Source organism: Columba livia, chromosome 4 (genome assembly GCF_036013475.1).
Source record: "Columba livia isolate bColLiv1 breed racing homer chromosome 4, bColLiv1.pat.W.v2, whole genome shotgun sequence".
NCBI classification, from domain to species: Eukaryota; Metazoa; Chordata; class Aves; order Columbiformes; family Columbidae; genus Columba; species Columba livia.
The window spans coordinates 27,102,356-27,124,604 of record NC_088605.1 but is presented as its reverse complement, the minus strand read 5'-3'; the positions used below and the strand labels follow the sequence as shown (position 1 = coordinate 27,124,604).

At 36.0% G+C, this 22,249-nt stretch overlaps 1 protein-coding gene across 2 annotated transcripts in view; it reads left to right on the top strand.

Moving 5' to 3' along the window:
- Positions 1–22,249, top strand: part of GABRA2 (gamma-aminobutyric acid type A receptor subunit alpha2) — a 63,382-nt gene that overhangs the window by 20,708 nt on the left and 20,425 nt on the right. For both annotated transcript variants that reach the window (XM_065060814.1, XM_065060813.1), the window contains exons 4-6: positions 5,509–5,576; positions 16,797–17,017; positions 19,396–19,478. In XM_065060814.1, the coding sequence (XP_064916886.1) occupies positions 5,509–5,576; positions 16,797–17,017; positions 19,396–19,478 (372 nt within the window). The remainder of the gene's footprint in view (positions 1–5,508; positions 5,577–16,796; positions 17,018–19,395; positions 19,479–22,249) is intronic.

Sequence of the window (22,249 nt, the reverse complement as noted above, 5' to 3'; positions counted from 1 at the left end):
TGTTTCATGCTATGCATTAGAACTGTGTATGTGTATTTTAAAAGCTCTGTCCCACCAAGAATACTTTTGATGGTTTTGGATTACCTCGAACAGATTGGCTTTTATTTTAGCTGCCCAGACCCTGGATTTACAGTTGTATTGACTGAAAATTCAAATTTAAAAAAAAAAGTCCAACCCAATCTGCTAGCTTGTTTTCTTTTGAAGGTAACCTTGACACATTAATGGATAATGTAGCCAGATTCAAGCAAACAAACATCTGGAACCTTGCTGATGGTCCACTCTGAAGACTTTGCAATGATGGCACTCCTTTCCCCTCTTCTTTTGAATGCACCTAGAACTAGCCATGTGTGTTTGGCCCTACACTCTGCGAAGTGAAAGGATTGTTAATTGTTCTGGTAAGAGGAGAGGAGGAATGAGCAAAACACAGATCATTGTAAAATTTGAAAGATATTCAGAAAATTTATTTCAAGAAAGATAATCCTGCCTCCGAGTTCTCCAGGAAAGGGAGAGCTCTCAGATGTGCGCAGCCCCACATGTCTAGCTGCCCCATGCTGTAGGCGCTGAAACCCTTTGTACCCCTTCAGAGATGCTGGCAGCAGAGAAGGGACATTTGAAAGAAAGCAGAGAAGTTTTGAAAACTGCCTGGGAGGCAACAGTCCAAAGGAACTCATTCAAAATTGAGTTGCCTCTGTGGAAGTTTCCAATTTTGTCAAATTGGTAAATGCTGATGAGGAACCTTTCCATCTGATCATTTCCATTACTCAGCCTGTGATTGATTTAGACTTCAGCCTGTGCAAATTCTCTGCCAATCGGCCTACTTCAGCTGAGTCAGCTCTTCGACTGAGGAAAAAGTCATCAGGACTTCAGACCATCAGAAAGGGTATCCCAGCAGCAGAAGAGCTGGCATAGTGGAATGGACAAAGGCACTGATGCCAACTCTTAACTGAGCTCTAAACTCCTAATTTTGATGAGTCAATGGTGTTGACATTTTCCAGTATCGATACTTAATGTTGGATAGCTGAAGCCAGACTTAGTACACACCTGTGCTTCACATTACTTGCACTTAATTTAATTCTTCTGCCTCAGCTTCCCAAGTACAGAGAAACTAAGATAATAAAATTATTTTCTTCAGAGAAACTTATTTTTTGCAAAATCCTAAATGTAATTAAAGCACACAGTAAACCTTCCAGCTAAGGATAGATAAAGATATATATATAAATCTTCCGCAATTTGGTATATTTATTGCTTTTTCTTTTTTTTTTTTTTTTTTTCCCCAGTGTTGATATAATGACAGTTCAAGTAAGGAAAAGGAGTCAGAAGAAACCATTTATTGAGGACCATGTAAAACATAATCTTAATAGTTATTGCTTTTACTACTTCTATAGGATATGCTTTTCTTCCTCTCTTTATTCTTAGCTCTCTATTCTTTTTTTGTCAGTTTACCTTTGGCTTCCATATTCTGAGAAATTTGCCTATGCTACATCAGATAAGGATTCTCTTGTAACATTTATGGCCAAGACAAGTTAGCAACAATGCCATAATAGCATTTGCTGAATTTCAGAGCACTTCATAGGACAATGTCATCTACATGTCATATTCTTTGTCCAAGATTTTTTTCCTCTAAAAGAAACATCAGAAATAGAAATTATATCCATACTTTTTCCTGTTCCTGTTGTTTAACCTTCAAAGGCGGTGATTCAGAATAACTTAAGAGCTCACAGTATAAATGAGTCAGCCACCCCTTCTCCCAAAAGAGGATTCTTCCTTAAAAACTGGACTGTTTTTCAAAAGTACTAGGCATTAATTGATTTAAGCACTTTTGAAAATCACACCTCTTAGTTACGTGTTTATATGTCAATTGAAGAAAAAGATTTTGTAACTCTAGTGGAAAAAACTTGATCTAAATTTTTCTCAAAAAAACTAGACTCTAGATTTTTGCACGAACACATGTTGCATTGCACAATTTTTTAGAGTACAATTCTTTGGCTTTTCCAAAAGCACTGATGATCCAGACCTGTTTGAATCTCCAGTGGGCTAGATGACTTGTGCTGTTCATGACAGAATGTGATTTATAAAAAGCCTGTAACTGTGGTGCCTGATGGATGAATTCTGATCAGAGTCCATCTGAAACTGTGCTTTGTGCCTCTGAATTGTTTTCAGTAAGTTACTAGTGGGACAAAGTGATATGTTTTAATACAGACTTTATTTGACAAGCATGTATTCTTTCAAAGTAATAACTACAGTATTTGTTGTAAAAAGGGATTCATTTTTTTGTTTTAATGGAAACCGATTCTGAAACCTTCAGTTCAAATTTGTAATTCAGAGCAAACTTAATTGTAATTGTCAAATAACAAAGAAGCAGCAGACACAAGGCTCAGACTGCTAATACTAACAGATGGGAACAGGAGTAATTAAAGATTTATTACATTTCATCTTCTTTTGTTTATAAGGACCAGTTTCCTTGTATGTGGGGTATAAATTAGAAGTTCTAAAATATGCAGAATTTTGAGAGAAAATAGGAGACAGAAATAAAAATCTGCCAGTTCCTCTTTTGTGTACTTTCCTCTTTTTATTTTTTTCTTCCTTTCTTCTTTCGTTCTGCTTTCTTATCCTTCCTTTTTCCCTCAGTCTTGTCATTTCTTGTGACTTTTCAGCTTCCCTTTTTCCTTTCATACCCCATTTCAAGGTGTTCTACCTACTCCCTCACTCTCTGCTGTGGTGTGCTTCTTGCCTGAGGAGAAGCATCCTGGTGGGATGCCTGCCACTAGGATGAACCCTCACATCAGGGAAGAGCAACTGGTTGCCTTGAAACTCATGCTGTCACCACTGCCTCGAGCTATGCTGGTTTAAGGCAGTTTTGGAAATAAAAAAAGAAAAAAAAAAGTTGCATGATTAATTTGCATCCATTCCCATTCCTGAAACTATGAGGGATTAATTTGCCTCAGAATTTTTTATATACATTGAAGTGCCTTTCTTAATTATGACAACCTGAAATGAAGCTCTTGCAGCTGAGGGTCTATGGATAGCAAACCTCTTCTTCTTCCCATCCATACCCTCTCCACTCCCCAAGTCTTGATCCTTCACTCCAAGAATTTGAAGTGATCTGAAGTGAGTAATGCACACCAACAGGAGGAATCTACAGACTGTTGCAATAGCATTAAACGGTATGTTGTGGTCAATTTGTTTGTTCTCAGCTCTGTCATCTCTGCTCATTTCTGGTGGGAGGATGGATCCAGAAATATGTACAAATAATATGATAATGTATGGAACTTTTGTTTTTAATTAAAACTTGAAATGCAAGGCAAGCCTGAATATTCCATGTCCTGTAGTTTACTGTATGCAAATTGTAAACTCATTCCCATATGTCAATCAAGTTAGATGCAAACAACTGATAGCAACAGGGTGGCGTTACAAGAGGACTGTGCTTCCAACCATTTGGGGGGCAGTATGTGCAGATTAAGATTTGCCAAGTGACCTTGTTGCTAATAGTAGGGTTCCTTCAGATTATACCAGTATAATTGAAATTAGCCTTGGTTTTCTGCTGTCAAGATACTTGATTGTCCGTCATATTTTTTAAACACCACTGTTTTTCATGTAACTGTAATTAAGATTTCATGTTGTCATTATAGTACAGGCCAAATTTCACAGTACAGACCAAATTTCACAGTACAGGCCAAATTTCACAGTTAGTCCCTGCAGCACTGTTTTACCCCCTGAAGAGTATCTCTCCTGTCACTTTTCCATTTCATCTCAGCCTGTGCCAGGTAACCATTTGGCGAGAATAATCGTTTTTTCTGGAGAGTCTCCCACAGGCAACATGTAGTCACTAGCCTTCTGAACTGTACTTGTGGTTTCTGTGGTTTCTGTAAGATATTTCAGCCAGACTCATACGTTATCCGTGTTGAACAATACAGACTCAGCACCTCTTGTTGTCCACTGACTTAAAATTAGTTTGGAAGATTTTTGGAGTACCAGTCAACTCAGCCTGTGTATAGATGCTGCATATGGGATTACAGAAGTCTCTGTTACACAAACAACATCTCTCAAAACACGCAGGGGAAGTGTGCTTTTTCAGCTTTCAGAATGACACATAGTAAGAATCAGCCTGCATTTATTTGCTTAAAAAGCAGAGACCGTCTGGGAAAGAAGATTCTTCTTGTTGGGAAGGCTTTACAAAGTTCTGTATTCTGATAAACAGGGGTGTAGTGTTCCACTGGAGAAGGAAATTCAAGCTTTTTTAAAGGTGTGAGTGCAGGAATGTACCCTCCCCATGCTACAGAAGTTTTCTGAAAGTACAGGATCACCTCATCTCTGCAGCTACATCCCTTTGAAAATACACTGCGGGCACTCATAGAAAGGTCTTGCCTTTGCGTGGTGGCTGGTAGAGCATCTGCCACCATGGGTGATCACTGCTGATTTCTACCAAGAGAGGGCAGTGATTATACTGTTAGCCTCAATACAATTAAAAGTAAAATCTGCCTATGCCACATATTTGGCAGAATGTAGCTTTTAGGCATATAGAAATGATTAATTATCTATATTAAATGATGATTAAATATGGAATTCATAGTATAACAGCAGGATCACTCATATAAAAGGCAGTTGTATTACTTTTAGGGATGGGAAATTCTGGGGTTATTCAAATTGCAGCTAGTTGTATTCAAATATTTATTTTCCAGCCAGCAACTGGCTTTAAGGCAGAGAATTTCTCATGTTGACTGTCTTGAGTGCAGACAGTAGTTGGCAACTGCTGTAAGAAATTTCCTGCAAGTGTGTGCTATCCCTCTTAGTGAATATCATTCCATTTTGAGCCTAATTGAAAACTGAAGATAGAAAACTCAGCAATTATTTTTCCCTGCAGTACAATATTTAATATTCTGATTTCATGGCTGTCTGACTACAATGATTGGGAAGAACATTTTCTTATAGTGTTTATAGTACCACAACAATGTATCAGGAGCACAGCATATCAAGGGAAGGAACTATTATGTTAAAATACGTGTCACCTAAAAACATACCAAATTAAAAGCAGGATGCTGTTGAGTGTTGCATTTGGTGCAGTCAGTAATTGCTTTTTAAGGTTTTTCTTGTCTTTGGCTTTGAAAAAGCTATTCTGGATGAAGAATACAGCCTTGAACTAGAAAGACTGCAGTTGGAACGATCTGCAACAACAGAGAAAACACCTTTGCAACAAAGGCCTTTATGTTTAGAACTGTACTACTGTGGTAGCAGTGTGGCTATTTTTGCTGGTGGAGAAATGGGAAATATGTGTGTAGTTGCTGATGGTTGTATAGTCCTTTAACTAAAACTAACTACTCAGTGGGACAGACTCTTATCCAATAACCTCTGTGTTAAGTCAAGTAGAGACTCCCAGTATTTACAACAGGATACTGGTTAGAAGTAAATAAGGACAAAAAAATGTTCAAAATATCCCATAATTTTGCATTGAGAGTTTGAAGAAGTACTGTACATTTAAAATGTTTCCTTGTTTTTTTCTTTTTATATCAGACAGTATTACTGAAGTCTTCACTAACATCTATGTGACCAGTTTTGGACCTGTTTCAGATACTGATATGGTGAGTTTCTGAATCTTTTGCATATATGGTAAATGGTATAAGATATATACTGTTAACTTCTTTTAAACTTGTATTCTGATTTTACTTATTGTAGACAAATTGGGAATAATGTCACTGAAATAAGGAAGTACCGAATCCTGGTAGTTCTAAAGATGGGAATTGGCTTATAGACTTTACATGATAAGAACACTTGTATTAGCTGTTTAGTTTAGAACAGTGAATCTTCTGATTGTCTCCACTGACTGTACTTTGGTTTATATTCTGGACCAGTCTTGAGATGGGTGAACTGGATTCCTCTTGAATGAAACTAAGGTAAATGTGCACTGTAGGAGAACACAATGTTGGGAACAGTCTGAAAGACCTGAATGGAGTCAGTCTGAAATAAACTTGAAAGATCTAGCTTGGAAATTGGGTCATCAGCACGATTGTGTTGTTCTACAGATCTGTCTTTTTTAATTTGCACTGTTTAGTAACCATTTAAAGGAAGTCAGTGACATTAAAAATAAACTGTCAGGTTATTGGTCTGGATTACATTTTTTTTGGTGAAAACAGTAATGGAAAAAACTCTGAGGTAAGAGGTCCTCTGGAAGCTCATTGCAAATCATACAGATTAGGGAGAATGTGTCATACTGGGGAGAAAAATCTTCACAAATATAAAATCTCTAAGAGAAAAGAAGGGAAGGACAATCTGAAAGTTACTTTATCTGCCCTTACCATTCCTGCAATAAGTTATTTTCTGCATGAATATTTTTTTTAATTATTTTGAACATTCATGATTATATATGAGACATAAAATACTATGTATGTGTATAGGTATTAAAAATGAATATTTTTAAAACTAGGAAGTATTTACTTTTTCTATGAAAACTTTCAGGTTATGCAGTAAGCATGTTGATGTTACAGGCTAGGTTGCAATGATACTAAATATTTCATCATATGCTCTGCAATTTAAAAGTTATTTGGTCACTGACTGACAGGTAGTCATACCTTTGGAGAAGATATTCTGGATTTTTGTGTTTACTTTTTTGTGTGTGTGATAATTACAGTTTTCAAGCTTTGTTTCAATTGTGGTTAATACATTACTAAGGCTTCACATGAAAAGTCATTTAATAGGAAAACCAGACATTTGTTTTCTTTTTGTCACTGTATATATTACTGATTCTCTCGAGGTGTTTTTTTCTAATGATGTTAAGTTTCTGAAATGATTCTTCTTTTATTACTAATTATAATATACAAGTATCCACAGCTACATACCAAGGTGGTATGAACATCTTGACCTTGTTATTCTAGTACCTCATGACTTCACAGTGTTTACACTTAGAGTATTCCTGTGAAATGGGGAGATGATATTAACCCAATTTTAAATATGTGGTACTGAGGCACAATGAGACTTACCTAAGGCTACGCAAGTCACTTGTGTTAAAAGACAATTTAATGAAAAGCTCCTTGACCCTAATCCCTAGCTCCTAAACCACTTTTGACATCGGTGTGTAAATGTGTGAAGAAATCTGGGTGTCCATTTGCACAGGCAGATGTGACACCACAGTAAGGGGTCAGGTCATTCGATGCTATGGCTCTAATGGCTCTGTGCGGAGGTGTTAATTGAAACAGAGAGCAGTGCATCAGAACGGCAGCTGGTACTGTGATAGGTAGGTCTATTTGCAGGTAAGTAGGTAAGTAAGAGCAATTTAATACTTGCTGCTACAAGTTTCAGGGTTAATTTAGCTTGTTCCTTTGATAATTATAAAACAATTTTCAAATGTATGAGCAGTCAAGTAGAAAATTTCAACATGTGATTTTTGAAATAATAGCTTCCAAAGTATCACATATTCTGTCAAACATGAAGGTGACTAGTTTTTACCTTGAGTACTCTTTCATTTACTGAATTGATAATGTAAACTACTACACTGAGGGTTTATTGATATTTTCTTCTGTAAAAGTTGGAAGCTTGGAAATATTCTCGTTTTATAAGCTTCCTCCCTAAAAGGCTTCATGGGAAGAATAAGTTTGGCTCTTGACCATATCCTCCTAATTCTCCAGAGGATCCCAAACTGAATCTCAAATCTTTTCAGGAAGGTTGGGTCCTAGCCCCTGAGGTCCTCTACTTTCACAGTGTGAGTGGCAAGACCCTTAGTCACAATGGGTTTTTAGGCTGGACACTACTGTTGCTCGAAAGTCTCATAGCCATAGCTGCTGGGAGCACTCCTTCCCATGGAATTTTTCATAGCAACAAAAGTCAGCAGATGACTGCACCACTTTGCATCATCTTTTTGCCAGTTTTGTTTGTTTTGTTTCATTTTTTTTTTTTTTTCTTCCCCTGGGTTAGCATCCTGTGAAGAGCAACAGTGCTTACGAGAAAAACCTATCAAAAATGGGAAGGGCGCTCACTGCCATTGGAGATGTTAAATGTGTGTATACAGTATGGAAGAAGGAGGTGGCATGTTGAAAATGATGGGTGGACTGGGGCTAAGGACACTGTTGTCGCATAGCTGTTTTGATTCACAAAGTCGATAACATGGCATTCTAACCCTTATTGTTGCTGAATTAATAGCAATTTGTGAGGTTTCTCTTTTCCTTACTAAGTATAAGGGTTCCCATTAATGATAATATAATATTTTGTGCAATCTGTGACTCAGTATTATTGCTAGAATGTAAGTTTTTATTCATATTCCCTTTATTTCTCCAGTATCACAATTTTGCCAAAAAATAATTAAGTCCAGGGGAATTTGGTCTTTGACTGATTTCAGGCTAGCTGAAGTTGTCATTGATAAATTTAGGAGGTAAAATCTGAGGCTGAGATTATTCTCCAAATGTGTTAAGCATGAAAACCTTTTGATCTTTGTTGTGGATTAACATTTTGACTAAGTTAAAAAGATGGTACTCTCTGTTCTGCCCCAAATAGTCAGCTACTAAATCTGTTGACTCTTGGCCAGAACTCTATTGCAAATTGCACTTTTAATTAACTACTGTGACTAAAATATTGGTGTATCTATATTAGCTGTGTCACAAAAATGCTATTGTATGTCAACCACAGTATTTAATGTCAAAGGAAATGCCAATGTACAACAGAAATTTTCAACTTCATTTTGCAAACTAATGGAAATCAAGGAAGGCAAACCAAAACATGTGATTAACAGACTGAGTTGATATTTCTCTGAAATGTTTCAGTTCAGTATTATGATGCTATGCCTTTTAGGCTTCCAACCAGATCAGTGATACAAATTTATTTTGACATTGGCCTGAGAGAAGAAAAGCTGCATTGTTTAGAAAAACAAACAAACCAAAATTGAACGGAGCAATCAGAAAAAAATATATATGAATTTTCTAAAGAGTTATAAGGCTAAATTATGATTGAAGAGGCTAATTAAAACATTTGTAATTGAATTAAAATATTTAATATTTGGTAGTTCTGAGGTTAATGGTATTTTTTGGTTGGATTATGATTTGTAGGATAACAAAATGAAAATAATTTAAACATTAAAACTGATTATTATTCTGACTTTTTTTTTCAAAGTCAATTATTTGAAGTCTGATAGTTTGACATATCTTTATAAATATATATGCTGCTAACTCTGATTTTAGCACTGCAAGGAAGGTACTTTCACAGCTATTTTCAGACTTTCTTTCTTTCCAGTCTCTACTGACACTTTAACTTCTAAAATTTCTGAGATAGTCATAACTGCTGATGTCCTTGATAGAATAAAAATCCATAAATAATAGATGAGAAACATATTTACTCTTCAAGCAATAGTTATTCTCTGTAAAACAGATCACATAGGCACTGAGAGCCTTTATATGAGGTCTGCTGTGAAGAAAGATTTTCCAAGATTTTACCAAATTTTGCCTCAGAGCAGTCTTTCTAATTGTCACCAGGAACAGTCTTTCCTGCTTTCCTACAACACACAATAAGTAGGTGGCAGAGCCTGAATCAGTTTTGCTTGAATTTTAAACTAGTAAGCTTTCTGAAAGTTTTATATTTCACCTTTCAACCTTAGCTTTCCTCTGTCTTTGTGGAGTTTTGTTTACTGTGGTTATATCTTTGGTTTTCCCTATTGCTTGTACACAACAATTTTGCCTAGTTTCTTGATGATAGACCTCTATTTTTTCACTCGAGAGTCAAGAAATATGAACCTTTCTCTGTGGAGATGGTCATAGCCAGGTAGTTCATTGTTACACAAACTTCCATCTTGTCAGTTTTCAATAAAACTTTGAAAAAGTGTTTCATATTTTTCAATTATAGCCAGAACAGAAATTTTCAATGAGGCTGAAAGTCAAATCCAGAAATGACTGAAAGGATTGTTACAGCATCTCTCACTACAACTGCAGAAGGTTCTTTAGAGAGAGTGGCTGAACTAGAAAACACATTTCTTTTTTTGTGTCTATTTTTTGGATTTCCTCATTCACAGAATCACAGAATCACAGAATCGCAGAATGGTTGGGTTGGAAGGGACCTCTGGAGATCATTTAGTCCAACCCACCTGCTAAAGCAGGTTCACCTAGAATAGATTGCACAGGAATGTGTCCAGACAGGTATTGAATGTCTCCAGAGAAGGAGACTCCACAACCTCTCTGGGCAGCCTGTTCCAGTTGCTCTGGCACCCTCAAAGTAAAGAAGTTTCTCCTCATATTCAGATTGAGCCTCCTGTGCTACAGTCTATGCCCATTGCCCCTCATCCTATTGTAGGGCATCACTGAAAGGAGTCTTGTCCGATCCTCTTGACATCCACCCTTGAGATATTTACAAACATTGATGAGATCCCCTCTCAGGCTTCTCTTCTCCAGGCTGAACAGACCCAGCTCTCTGAGTCTCTCTTCATAAGAAAGGTGCTTTAGGCCCCAGATCATGTTTAATCTTTCCATGATACTTATTTTTTAGCTGTTTCAGGGTCTAGTTATTAGTTATAGTTCCTTAACTGGAGAGAAGCATTACAGGGCTGCATGATATCTAAGCCAGGACAGAATAGCAGAACGTACCCAGATTATTTTTTTACAAAGATTAAAAACCAGCACCACAATTATTTTACCATAGCTCTTGTTTTAACTCAGTAACAGAAGACTGAAGAGTAAGAGACAAATAGAAATTATTAATACACTTGGCTTTCTTGGGTGTTGCAGAGCATCTACATTGTCTTTTTATCATTGATATGTTTCTGAAAATTAATGAATTGTTTGCTCTATTCCCGTTCATTATAGGCTCATGTCATTGCTTTTGTAAGTTAAATCCATAGGCTGAAATTTTGAGGAGGATATCTCACATGATGTCTTGCAGAATTTCTGTCCTTTTTATCTGCTGGAAAGACTTGTCCCCCTGTGCAGCATCCTGCCAAGTGGATGAGTATTGGAGATTGATTTGTCAGAGGTTGTGTCCAAGCTCTTCACTGACGTTAGCTCTCGGTGTTCCTCTTGTTTGGACTCTTGTCCCTGGCACCAGGCATCCGTTGTGTTTCAGGGTTGCTCTTTCTCTGTGTCTGAATAAAAAAGGGTAAGTAGAAATGTTTGTGGTTTCAGTGACAGCAGTGTGGATAATATCTTGTAGTCTAAGCAATCTCTATTTGTATCTTTCACATCCCTCTCTTATCCCCCCTCAGTGCTTATTTTAGACTCGGGGTTCATTCTACATCAGCTCTATGGAAAGAAAGAGAGAGAAAATTGTTAAGAGAAGGTCCTTTTCATAAATGGGTATGAATAGGAGTAACATTCTTTTCCCTAAACACTATCATTCAAACTGGTTAAACACATTTTTTACAGATTTTTTTCTAATACTTCATGTTTGCGTTAAACACTTCAACAAAATGACTGAAGTTGGCAGACAAAGCAGAAATAAAAAGCTTGAAATGAGTTCTCCAAATAGAGGAAAATCATGCTACAATTCCCTAGAATAGTTTTGAAAGTCATATATATCTGCCAGACTTTACTTATGTATTTAAAAACGAATACTTGTTCATTTGAAATGCAGCGATGAGGTAGTGTTTAAGTTTTTAACAGGGCTGCTAAGGGTTTTGATAAAAAGTAATCAACAGTACAGTTTTGAATCACAACCCTCCTTCGTAATGGAGTTTATTCAGAATATTTTCAAGAATTCTATTCACTGGTGTGTAAGATCCACACTTCCCAAAGACTTGAAAGGAAATTCTGTCTGTCTGCTATTTCCTTCTGTGTTCTGTGCTTTGTACACATCAGAAGGTAAGTTTTGGAAAAGAAAAAATGGACTGAGTTTATACATCTGTGCAGTGAGATTTCATGTTAGATACACAGCTAGTGAAGTACTTTTACAGAGCCTGAGCAGTCAGTGTTTGTGACTGGAGTCCTGAGGGGGTTTTGGGCAGAGGAGAATTGCATCCTGAACTCTTTCAGTCCTGATATTGTTTGACTTTTTTTTTTTGGAAGAGCTAAGTAGAAATTGAGATGGAGATGGTAGAAACATTGTCCAATCTGGTACACAGGCCTAGGTAAAGCCAAGCTATACAACAATGTGTTTCAAGAACTATGGGGTTTTGTAGACTGTTGTGTGTTAGCCCTTGTGTCTGCTATTTGCACCATGCCTAAATCTATCCCACAGAGAATGAAATGACCAAGACAACAAACTAATGATTTGAACCTCCCACTGTAAACCTCGTTTCAGCACTCACTCAAAAGCTAGATCTAAATGCTTAGTGGGGAAGTTTGGTAAATTAATTTGCAGAAGTTCCATCACAAATATGCACTCATCAAACCCACAAATATCGGATTATAGCAAGAATGCATATACTGAGAAGATGATTTTGCTTTGAATAATTGCATTTTTTGAGTCTCCTGTCTAAAACTCCTTCTTGGTTTTCTTGGAAGTGGTTTTGATACTTACTTGCATACAAAGTGTTAATATTCAATAGTACTGGTTGCATACTAATACTGTTAATGTTTTCAACCTAAATTACACATTGCCTCAAGGTAAATATGACACCAAGAATGTGCTTTTTAAGAACTAAAATTAAGAAATTTTACTTATGTAAAAATAAATATTAATATGAGGCCCCCATATTAGCTAGATGGGATTTAGGTACATGAATCTAATGTGTTTATTTCATCAGTGTACCAACTACAGCATTTCTGACTGTCTTTAAGGAATCAATAAAAGGATATGTGTGTCATTTTCCCTTTCCTTATTTGAATTTTATTTGCCTTTTTAACATTTAATATTTTGCATGATTTAAAATTTGCTTTCATGGTTATACATGTGTGTCAGTTACTGGCTTTGACAGTGGTCAATAAAAAGCCAAACTTTCTTTACAGGATTGACTGAGAAAAATCTTTACAAGTAGGGAATGAGGAACTCTGGCCTGAACTATTCACTAAACAAAGTGCTGTGTTCCAGGGGGCGATTAATAAAATGTTCTCTCTACTCCATGACAATACTGCTTGCTAATGGACGCTCACAATTCTTGAGATGTTTGGAACTCTTGCATTTTTACTCCAGATGGAAAAACTACCACAATCTGCTAACCCTCAGCTGAGAGTCCGAGAGTACATTTTTTGTTGTTTGAACTTTTCCCATAAAATCTAACCTTAACCTTAGCAAACAAAAAAGAAGAGGGACTGCTTATACTCAGGTCAGTTAAAGTTTCTCCCAGAGATGCCAGTGTCATTTTTTTACTGTGCATATAGTTATGCACAGCTGCACACTAAAATAAGAATGAAATTCTTTCACCATTTTATTCTTCTGATCATTGAGCTGGCAGAGGTTCAAGTGCTTCTTAACATTGTAGTAAGTACCTCATCACCTGTACCTAAAATTTAATGCAAACTGGTATCATACATATTTGAAAGATTGTGTTTAATTGTACTGTGTTAGAATCCAGTTGTGAAAGCACAATTTCAGAAACGAATTGGTAGGAACCATTTGCATGTCTAGAAATGATTGCAGGAGTCCTTTGTAGTCCTGGACGTATGCTTGTGTGATTTTGGGAGATACTGCACTAGGTACTGGAGGGTGGTTTGATAATGTCCAGAGACAGCATAGAGTTTTTCATATGACAGAATATCTGCAGATTTTATGAAATGAGTATCGGATATTAATTTGAGTCTTTTTTTCTAGAATCCAGGTTGGTGTTTCTGACAGAATGTTAGTCTTGCTTGGAAAGTAAACATTGCACAGCGTTTATCCCAAAGTGGTATATCTATGGAATAGGAAATAGTTAAAAAATCTTTATGTAGCATGTTTTGATAAATCTCATTGATTATAAAATTGATTATTTTCAAAATACTTTAACAGTCACCTATTTTTTAATTTGTTTTGTATGCTAATCATTTTAGGGATATTCATGTTCATAAGTGGAATAGATTGGGCTCAGGACAGAACATGGCACCAGTGAATATAGCCCTGGAATGTAAAAAGGCATGGATTGTATTTTACTTTTCATAATCACTCTGTAAATGGACCAAGACAAGTTAATTTCATCTCTGTGCCTTGGTTCCCCTTCATACAAGATTGAGATCCCAATACTTCCTTTGAAAAATGCACTGAGGTGAACAGAACGATAAGTTATTTAAGAACCATCTGAGATTTTATTGCTATTGTGGTAAATGGAAGGAGAAGGTGTTCATGATTATCCACCCCAGACCTTGGTATATTCCCTCTTTCCATCTTCTACATGTGTTGTTCTGTGAATAAATATTTCTGGATGGATTGGATAGGGAGATTAGAATTACCTGTGGATCAGTCAGAGATTTATCAGTGAGATCTTTCAAGGCTGCAGCTCAGATTCTCTCCTGCTTATTCTGCTTCCTAAGAAGTTGCCATGCATCAGATGTGCTTTTTTGAAATATTGCTGTTTTGATTTAGTGACATTTCATGTCTGCTTTTTTTTGCTTCTTTTTTTTTTTTTTTTTAAATATATATTTTATATCTCTTGTAATTCTTTTTATACATGTAGCAAGACAGTGAAGAAGTGGGGCCTTTGAAAATATTTATTGATGGAAACATGACAAAAACTTAAGATTTATATTCTGATCATTTATTTGCAGGGATATTTGTCAAAGGTACCTGTAGGACTTATCACTTCTGTTGAATTTCAGTGGGATTTCGAAGTCTTACTCCCTCAGGCTCTTCTTTCCACTTCTTTATACCTCAAACATCAGTCTTATCATACATAGCAATGATTTATTGGCAAAGCTTTCAGACAGAAACCACAAGGAGGCTTTTAGGGCAATTGTTTCCCTTGAATTACCTGGTATTTCTAGCCAGATTTCATGTATTCTTCCTGCTTCAAGCATACTGTTTCTGCTGCTTCTGATCCTCCATGATTTTATGCATTTTGTGACTTTCCCTGGTCTACAAATAAACTGATAGATAACTTGGAATTTGTAAATGGGATTTTAAGTCACATGATATTTAGCAAGTGAAACAACATATAAATGAGCAAATAAAAGAGGACATTTGAATTTGATCTATCATACAGAAATGGGCCAATTGTCTGTGATGTGGCTGTGCCTCTGGCAGTGATGAGATACAGTAAAAAAATCAGATATATTGTCAAAGAAATACATGTTTTAGAAGTGCATAATTTTGTATTTCACAGATATATTTACTAAAATATTATTAGAGATAATAGCAACTGGCATTAAAGAAACCCATACAAATTAAATTTCAGTGCACTGTTGTGTTAGTTTAATATTTGTTTGAGTAACTGTAATTTTAATTAGAAAAATGACAAAATTGTGTTGTAGTAATGAAAGACCTCTTGATATAGCTAAAAATTGTGCTCGTGGATTTTGTCAGGTTAGTTTATATGTATTTCATTACATCATTCCAAAAAGATCTCCCCAAGCACCTGTCAGAATTCCTAATGGCAACTGCTTTCTCTCCTGCCCTTGCCATGCTCCTTCAGGTAGCAGAATTCTCTTTGCTTTGTTCCACATGCTCATCTTAGCCTCTGGCCCTGACCTGGAAAGAGTCAGAAGGAACTGAGAAGGGCTGTTGCTTCTCACTGTCTGCTCAGCAGCCCTTTGTACCTCTGTATGACTGACTGAGAAAAAACTCAAGCCTTGTTAATCAGCACACAAGGGAGCCAGCAGAAAAATGATGGGGGCTGATAGGTTGCTTGAAATCGCTTGTACACTGAAATCACTTGAATATTTTATATTGGTTGAATTTTATCAGGACCTGTCCATTCAAAGATAATAGACTGAAAATGGTTTACTCAAGCTGTAACATTTGCAGAGGAATTGCCGTAGTACAGCCTGTTGTAACATGCTAATATTTAAAAATCATTGCTCCATTTTGCACCAGTGTAACAGAACTGAAGCTGCACCAAGGTAGGCTTTGCTTCCAGCAAAGTTTTTAAGCTCTTCCATTTCCAATTTATATGCTGTACTGACAGTAGCAAACCACTAAATCCATTTACAGCTCCAATTTGAAGTTAATTAATGAATTTACATTATCAATTTTTAATCAGTATCTTTTTTTGTTTTTGTTTGTTTTGAACAGTAACAAGACCCATCAGATGGTATATCAGATGTCACCAGCACTTGGTGACACAGGCATCTGATCTAGGTCATCAGTCTGGTTTTGCTTGCATCCCTTTCTCCAGACTGTACTTCCTTCCCAAGATTAGGCATCAGAGAAAAGTTCAGCAGACAGTGTGTATCACCTGTTAATCATCAGCTGATGTTCCCTATGTATTTCTGTTAATAAAATCCATACAACTATAGAGCCGTACTTTCCCCATTGCAAAAATCTTCCTTATATCAGTCTTCCTGAATATATTGTACCCTTTATAGGTAGCCTTATTTCCTTCCTACCAGTCACAGCCCTTCTCTGTGCTCTTGAAGTGCTGAATTACTCTCCTTCCATTGTATCTACTGCAGGAACTGTTTAATATCCTTCTGTGTGTTTTTTTCATACTCCTTAATATAAAGTGTCTGTGTTTATTGAAATTACCCTTGTCACATATACTATGTGTATCAGGTACAGAAATCTACATATTGGAAGGGCTTGGTATAGAAAGAACAGCTAGCAATCATGAACAAGAATGTCATACTCTGAATAAATTGACTTCCTGTTTATTGTTCTCAGTATTAAACAATTTAGTGTAATGGTTATTCCCTCTTGACAATTTTAGCAAGTGATTTTTTTTCAAGCAGAACTTTTCTGTGTTAGCCCTCAAAAAGCAGATTCATGCTTCATTGTGTCAAAAAAAAAAAAAAAAAAGGCAAAAAAAGCAGCATATCTCTATTCCATTACAGGAATACACGATAGATGTTTTCTTCCGTCAGAGATGGAAGGATGAAAGATTAAAGTTTAAGGGCCCGATGAACATTCTTCGATTGAACAACTTAATGGCCAGCAAAATCTGGACCCCAGATACATTTTTTCACAATGGAAAGAAGTCAGTGGCTCACAACATGACAATGCCAAACAAACTTCTACGAATCCAAGATGATGGGACTCTCTTGTACACCATGAGGTAAGTCTTTTCATCTGTTCTCTAGGCAAGCTATTTCTCAATGTGATTTTTCCAGATAAAGTTAAATAAGGTTCCAGGAGATCTGTCTCATTTCTGTCGCAAAAAAGCAAGCTAGGAAAACATATGATTTGTTTCCAGTTCTGTAACAAGTTTGTCAGCTGATTATGAGTTAGATCTGTTTTCCTATATAATCCTCAGTTTTCATAGCTCTATAAAGTATTAAAAGATACTGACCAGCTGCATAAAGTGCTTTGATACCTTCAGATGGGAATCACCGTGTAAGAATACTAAGAATTTTAAGAATACTCAAAGTTTACCAACTCCATCTTAGAACAGTTAAAATAATATTTGACTTTTGCCTGTTACTGCACCCATTACACCAACCATGGGAGTCTTTAAGCAAATGTATTAATGTATTATTTGAATCAGTGGCAATCAAAAAAAAAAAAAAAAGAAGAAGAATAAAGGGTTAATAAGGCCTCAAATTCTTTCCAGCAAGAACTACAGGGATAATATGCCTTATTCTGTAATAACTGTTTCTTTATATCTTATTACAACATTTTACTTAGAGTTTTACTTTTTGCATCCTGTGTGTGATTAACAGCTAAGATAAACATTTAGCTAGTAAAATGTATTCAATTTGCTTAGAAAATAAATTACAAAAAATTGTACGTATCACTTATGCTTAGGCATAAGCAGCATAAGACTGATTTCTTCTTTGACTACTTGTTTTGTAATGATATTACCTGTATGACTTTTTTTAAAAATTTATCCAAATATCTGGAGACCCTGACTTAGTTTATTTCTTTTTCTTTGTGAATATTTAATAAATGGAATTTGTCATTAATGTAGACTTAAAATCCCCAGCCTAAGAAAGATATAAAATGTGAGCTGTAAAGGAAACATGTACTGTGCATTTTTCTCCTTGCAGCAATACCAGCATCCCTTAAGCTTGATTTACTATACAGCATCCAAACCCTTACAGTATTGAATGTTGATGGGTAGACTGCTAATGATGTTGAATGATGTGGTTGCTGGACAGGTTCAGAAAAGTTTGCTGGAAATAGAGATCCCCATTTATAGTACTTTTGCCTGGGCTCAAATCAATATTTGAACTCCTATCTGTATAAACTGACTGTAATTCCCTGTAGAAGGCATTGTAATAATATGCTATAAATAATAAGGTGTTTGAAACCATTATGAAGAATTTTTAAAAACTGTAAGATGAGTCATGTCAGCTAGAATTAACTAAGCATTTTCTTGACTTCCTCATATGTTCATGCCTTAGTAAGCATGTTGCTTCTGAGGGTATGAAATTAATGTGTAAACTATTTTCATTGTTTAGATTTTAAACAGACATTTTTGATCTGTGTCTGTTTAAAATAATAGTGTGGTTTACATCAGAAGCTCATGCAGTTCTTTCCTTTTCCTTCAGCTGTTTGCTGACTCCTCTTTCTCTGCCCCTTGCCTTCAGAAAAACTTTCCTGGGGAGTGAAAAAATACAAATATGGAATATTTTGGGGTGGAAGGGTGGGATAACATAGCGGGGAATAGAATGACTATGAACCACTGAGAGTACAGGAGGATGTAGCTGATGTTTAAGGCTGAATGAAGAGGAACAAAGACATCCAGAAAAAAATCTCTACACAGAGGAGACTTACAGGTTAGTAAGGAGAAACTGAGCTTTTATTATTATTATTATCTAATCTAAAATAATGGGAAAGAAAAGCCTGTCAAAAACTTTCTTCAAAGTGTTTTAAATTATTTTTTTATTGTATTAATCACTGTACTTGATATTGGGATATTGCTGGGATTTTTTCACAAAATAAGCAAAAGTGAATACATTGTTAACGTACTGTCATGCTTACACATAAAATAATAATCACAAATAATATGGAGAATGAGTAGCAGCAATCTTTTGAAAGAACATACATGGTTTCTTTTCCTACATCTTCCATTCAAACTGAAAAAAAAAATTAAGAAAGCTATGGAGCATGGTCCTTTGGCAAATTAACCATATTTTATATGCTTTTGTAATGAGCCTTTGGGAGCCATATAACCACACATGTACCTCAGAATATTATGAGAGGAAAATGACTGTTCTTAACAACCTGCAGTTACATAATTCATATTTTCATTTAAATGGCCTTTCCTCATAGTTTCGAGGTCAGCTCTTTCAAGTTTTTGATGTGATAAGTCAATGCCTTCCAAAGGAACACATAAAAGGGAAGAAGCAAGAGCTGATTTAAATTTTAATTAGTTTAATATAACATTTCAGTTTCATCTCCTAAATCAGCATGAACTCTGTTCATTTCTGTGGAATTGATTTTCTTGTCCTGCTAACTGACTTAAATGCATAGCGGTCTTTTGCCTTTTAGGCTTACAGTCCAAGCTGAATGTCCAATGCACTTGGAGGACTTCCCTATGGATGCTCACTCATGCCCACTGAAATTTGGCAGCTGTAAGTATATAACCAGAAGTATAGCTGTTGGTTTGTGAATATCTAACATTGCTTGGCATCGCTTTCTTTCAGTAGGTTGTTACATGAGAGATTTAAAACACAAGATGGTACTTCTAAAAAATTTGTAACCTGACACACATTTCTCTATTCAGTCTTGTGTCTTCAAATGTATTTTAAAGCTTTCTTGGTTCCAGTTAACAATAAACATGATGCACCTAATTCAGCACTGCATTGATCAACTTTTATTCCAGCATGCAAACCATACCGATGAATGCAGACTTGGGTCCGTGTAGCCTGTATAAAATGTATGTGACATATTAATGAAAGGCAGATTAAAGAATATTTTTCTCATTTACTAAAACATTTATTTTCTCTTCATTGTTAATGATATTTCTTTTTACATTCCTAGTCAATGTAGGCAACAACAGATGGCTCCTTGTGAGAAAAAATTTCACTCAGTGCATCTCCATGTTAGATAAGTGGACTTTGATCTCACTAGTATTATTTCAACAGCAGCATAGCTTAATTTACCTATATTACAGCCTTTATTCCTCTTCTTTGTGAATTAGGATCACATTATATATATATTTCCTGGATTTTGTATGGTAAAAGGTTTTCCTTTTTTCTTTGGCTGCAGCCTACATTCTCTGCTGGGCCCAGGAAAGAGAATGTTTTTCTGAGGAAACTGGTTAATACCTTTAATTTTTTTGCTGAGTCTACATTAGTTTCAGCCACCACGGGTTACAAAACAAGTGATATGCTGCCACTAAAGACATCATTGATCAGATGAACATTATCAGAGCACTGTGCACACTCACTCCATAACCCTGACATATCACCTTTCCTTGGAGTTTGGAGCAAGTTAAACCAATCCTGTGTTTCTGATGATACTTCTGCCATAGAGGGAAGAGGGAAATATTAACTATGGAGATAAAAGATCATTAAAATTAATAATATTTGTATCATCAAGCCTTTTTGCACCTTAAATATTATAATACATAATACAGGTTAACGAACATCAGAGACGTTAGCTGAAATCAGCTGCTGACTGATAATATTTACATATATGTATGCAGCAATATATGTTTGATTTATAAGTTGTTGGGGAAAAAAGCCTCATATGTAGCCTCAAAACAACTAAAAAAAAAAGGAAAACAAAACAGGATGATGAAACTGATACTCAGGCCAAGTGGCTACTTTATAATATGAATTCATTTCCATTCCTAAGTTGGAAACCCTTCTGACTAGGCTGACTAGGTATATTAGACTTTGTGCAAACAGTTTATTTTTTTCCTCTATATCTTTTTTTTTTTTTTTCATTACGGATTTGTTCTTTGTTTTCTGTCCATCATTTCTGGTTTTCTTGTAAACGGGAAAATTCAGCTGTGAGCTGCCTTTAATTTCCCCTGTAGTCACTTGTGCGCCACCCTGGTGGCACATCCAGGGGTTTCTTATTTCTGTTCATTTTGAGCAGTTTCACATTCATTTTATTTCTTTACCTAGAACTAATTTTTAGACTACTGTGCATTTTTCAGATTTTATTCTGTGATAGAATTTGAATGATGAATAGTGGTGAAAATACGCAGAAATCCTGAGGATTTTGGTTTAGCTGAGGCAAGTCTGCCAGTGGTATGTATATGTCACAGGTCTTCATGTGCTGCTAATCTTACATTGCTAGGACAGTCATTGGCCTGAATGTCTCAGGCATTTTTTTGTTATACACAAGAGAAAAGCCACACAATGTATAGGAGAAGCTGTAGCTTAATAGTTTGCCTTTCTAGTCTAGCCAACAGTGGGGAAGATGGGAACAAATCAGCAATTGACAGTTGTGCTGGTTTTCATTAAAGCACAGGTCTTCTTGTGGCAAGCTGGAAAGATAGAAGGGAAGTGTTAAAAATCCCTACATGCTGCCCACCTGCTAGATCTTGTTAAGTCATGTAATTTATGGATAGTTGCAAGAAGAAGCTTCTTTCTGGGCCTCCAGAGATTTCTGAAGTGAAACTGGTTGCAGACCAACAGAAATGTTGCTTTTCTATTTCACCTCAGTACAGTTATGGTATAAAAATTAAAAAGTGCTTGTCTCAGTCAATCAAAATGAACACAAAATTTCTTCCATCAGTGCTTTACCCTTTTCCTTTTTGGAAAGGTATTAGTAGGGTATTTGGTAGGGTATTAGACTGGAAAAACTCGCAGGACATACTCAATATTTTTCTTACTGGAGAGGCATTAATACTATCTAAAATACTGTGTTGACTTGTTTTTATTTAGGTTATTTTGACAGACCCTAGGCTAATTGTATGTTTGATCAGGAATGCACTGAGAGAGCAGCCTACTTAGTGTCAGTGTGTCCCACAAAAGTACGCCATGATAAGGAGTGAAATTTAAGATGGTACGCAAGGCAGGACACAGAGCCCCTACAAGTTTGTTAAAGGCATTGTCACAGAGCCTGGTTTCCCATAGTTAGGTATGAATATCAGCTAATAATAAAATGCCTGTGATACACTCCCAAAGTGGAGAGTGGGGACAATGGAAAGTCAGAACAATATAGGAATGAATTTTCAGAAATGTTATGTGCCCTAAATCTTGCAAATTGTTGTTCTTTTCCCTTCGCTTACCATGAGTTTTAGGATACATATAATATCTAATCTATGACAAGTTTTAACAATGTAGAAGAGGTGTTGTTTGTAATTTAATAGCAATAAATTGGAGTTAATAAAATCAAAAAATGAGTGCCATGTTCCCATGCTGCAACAGGCATTTACCCTGCAGTA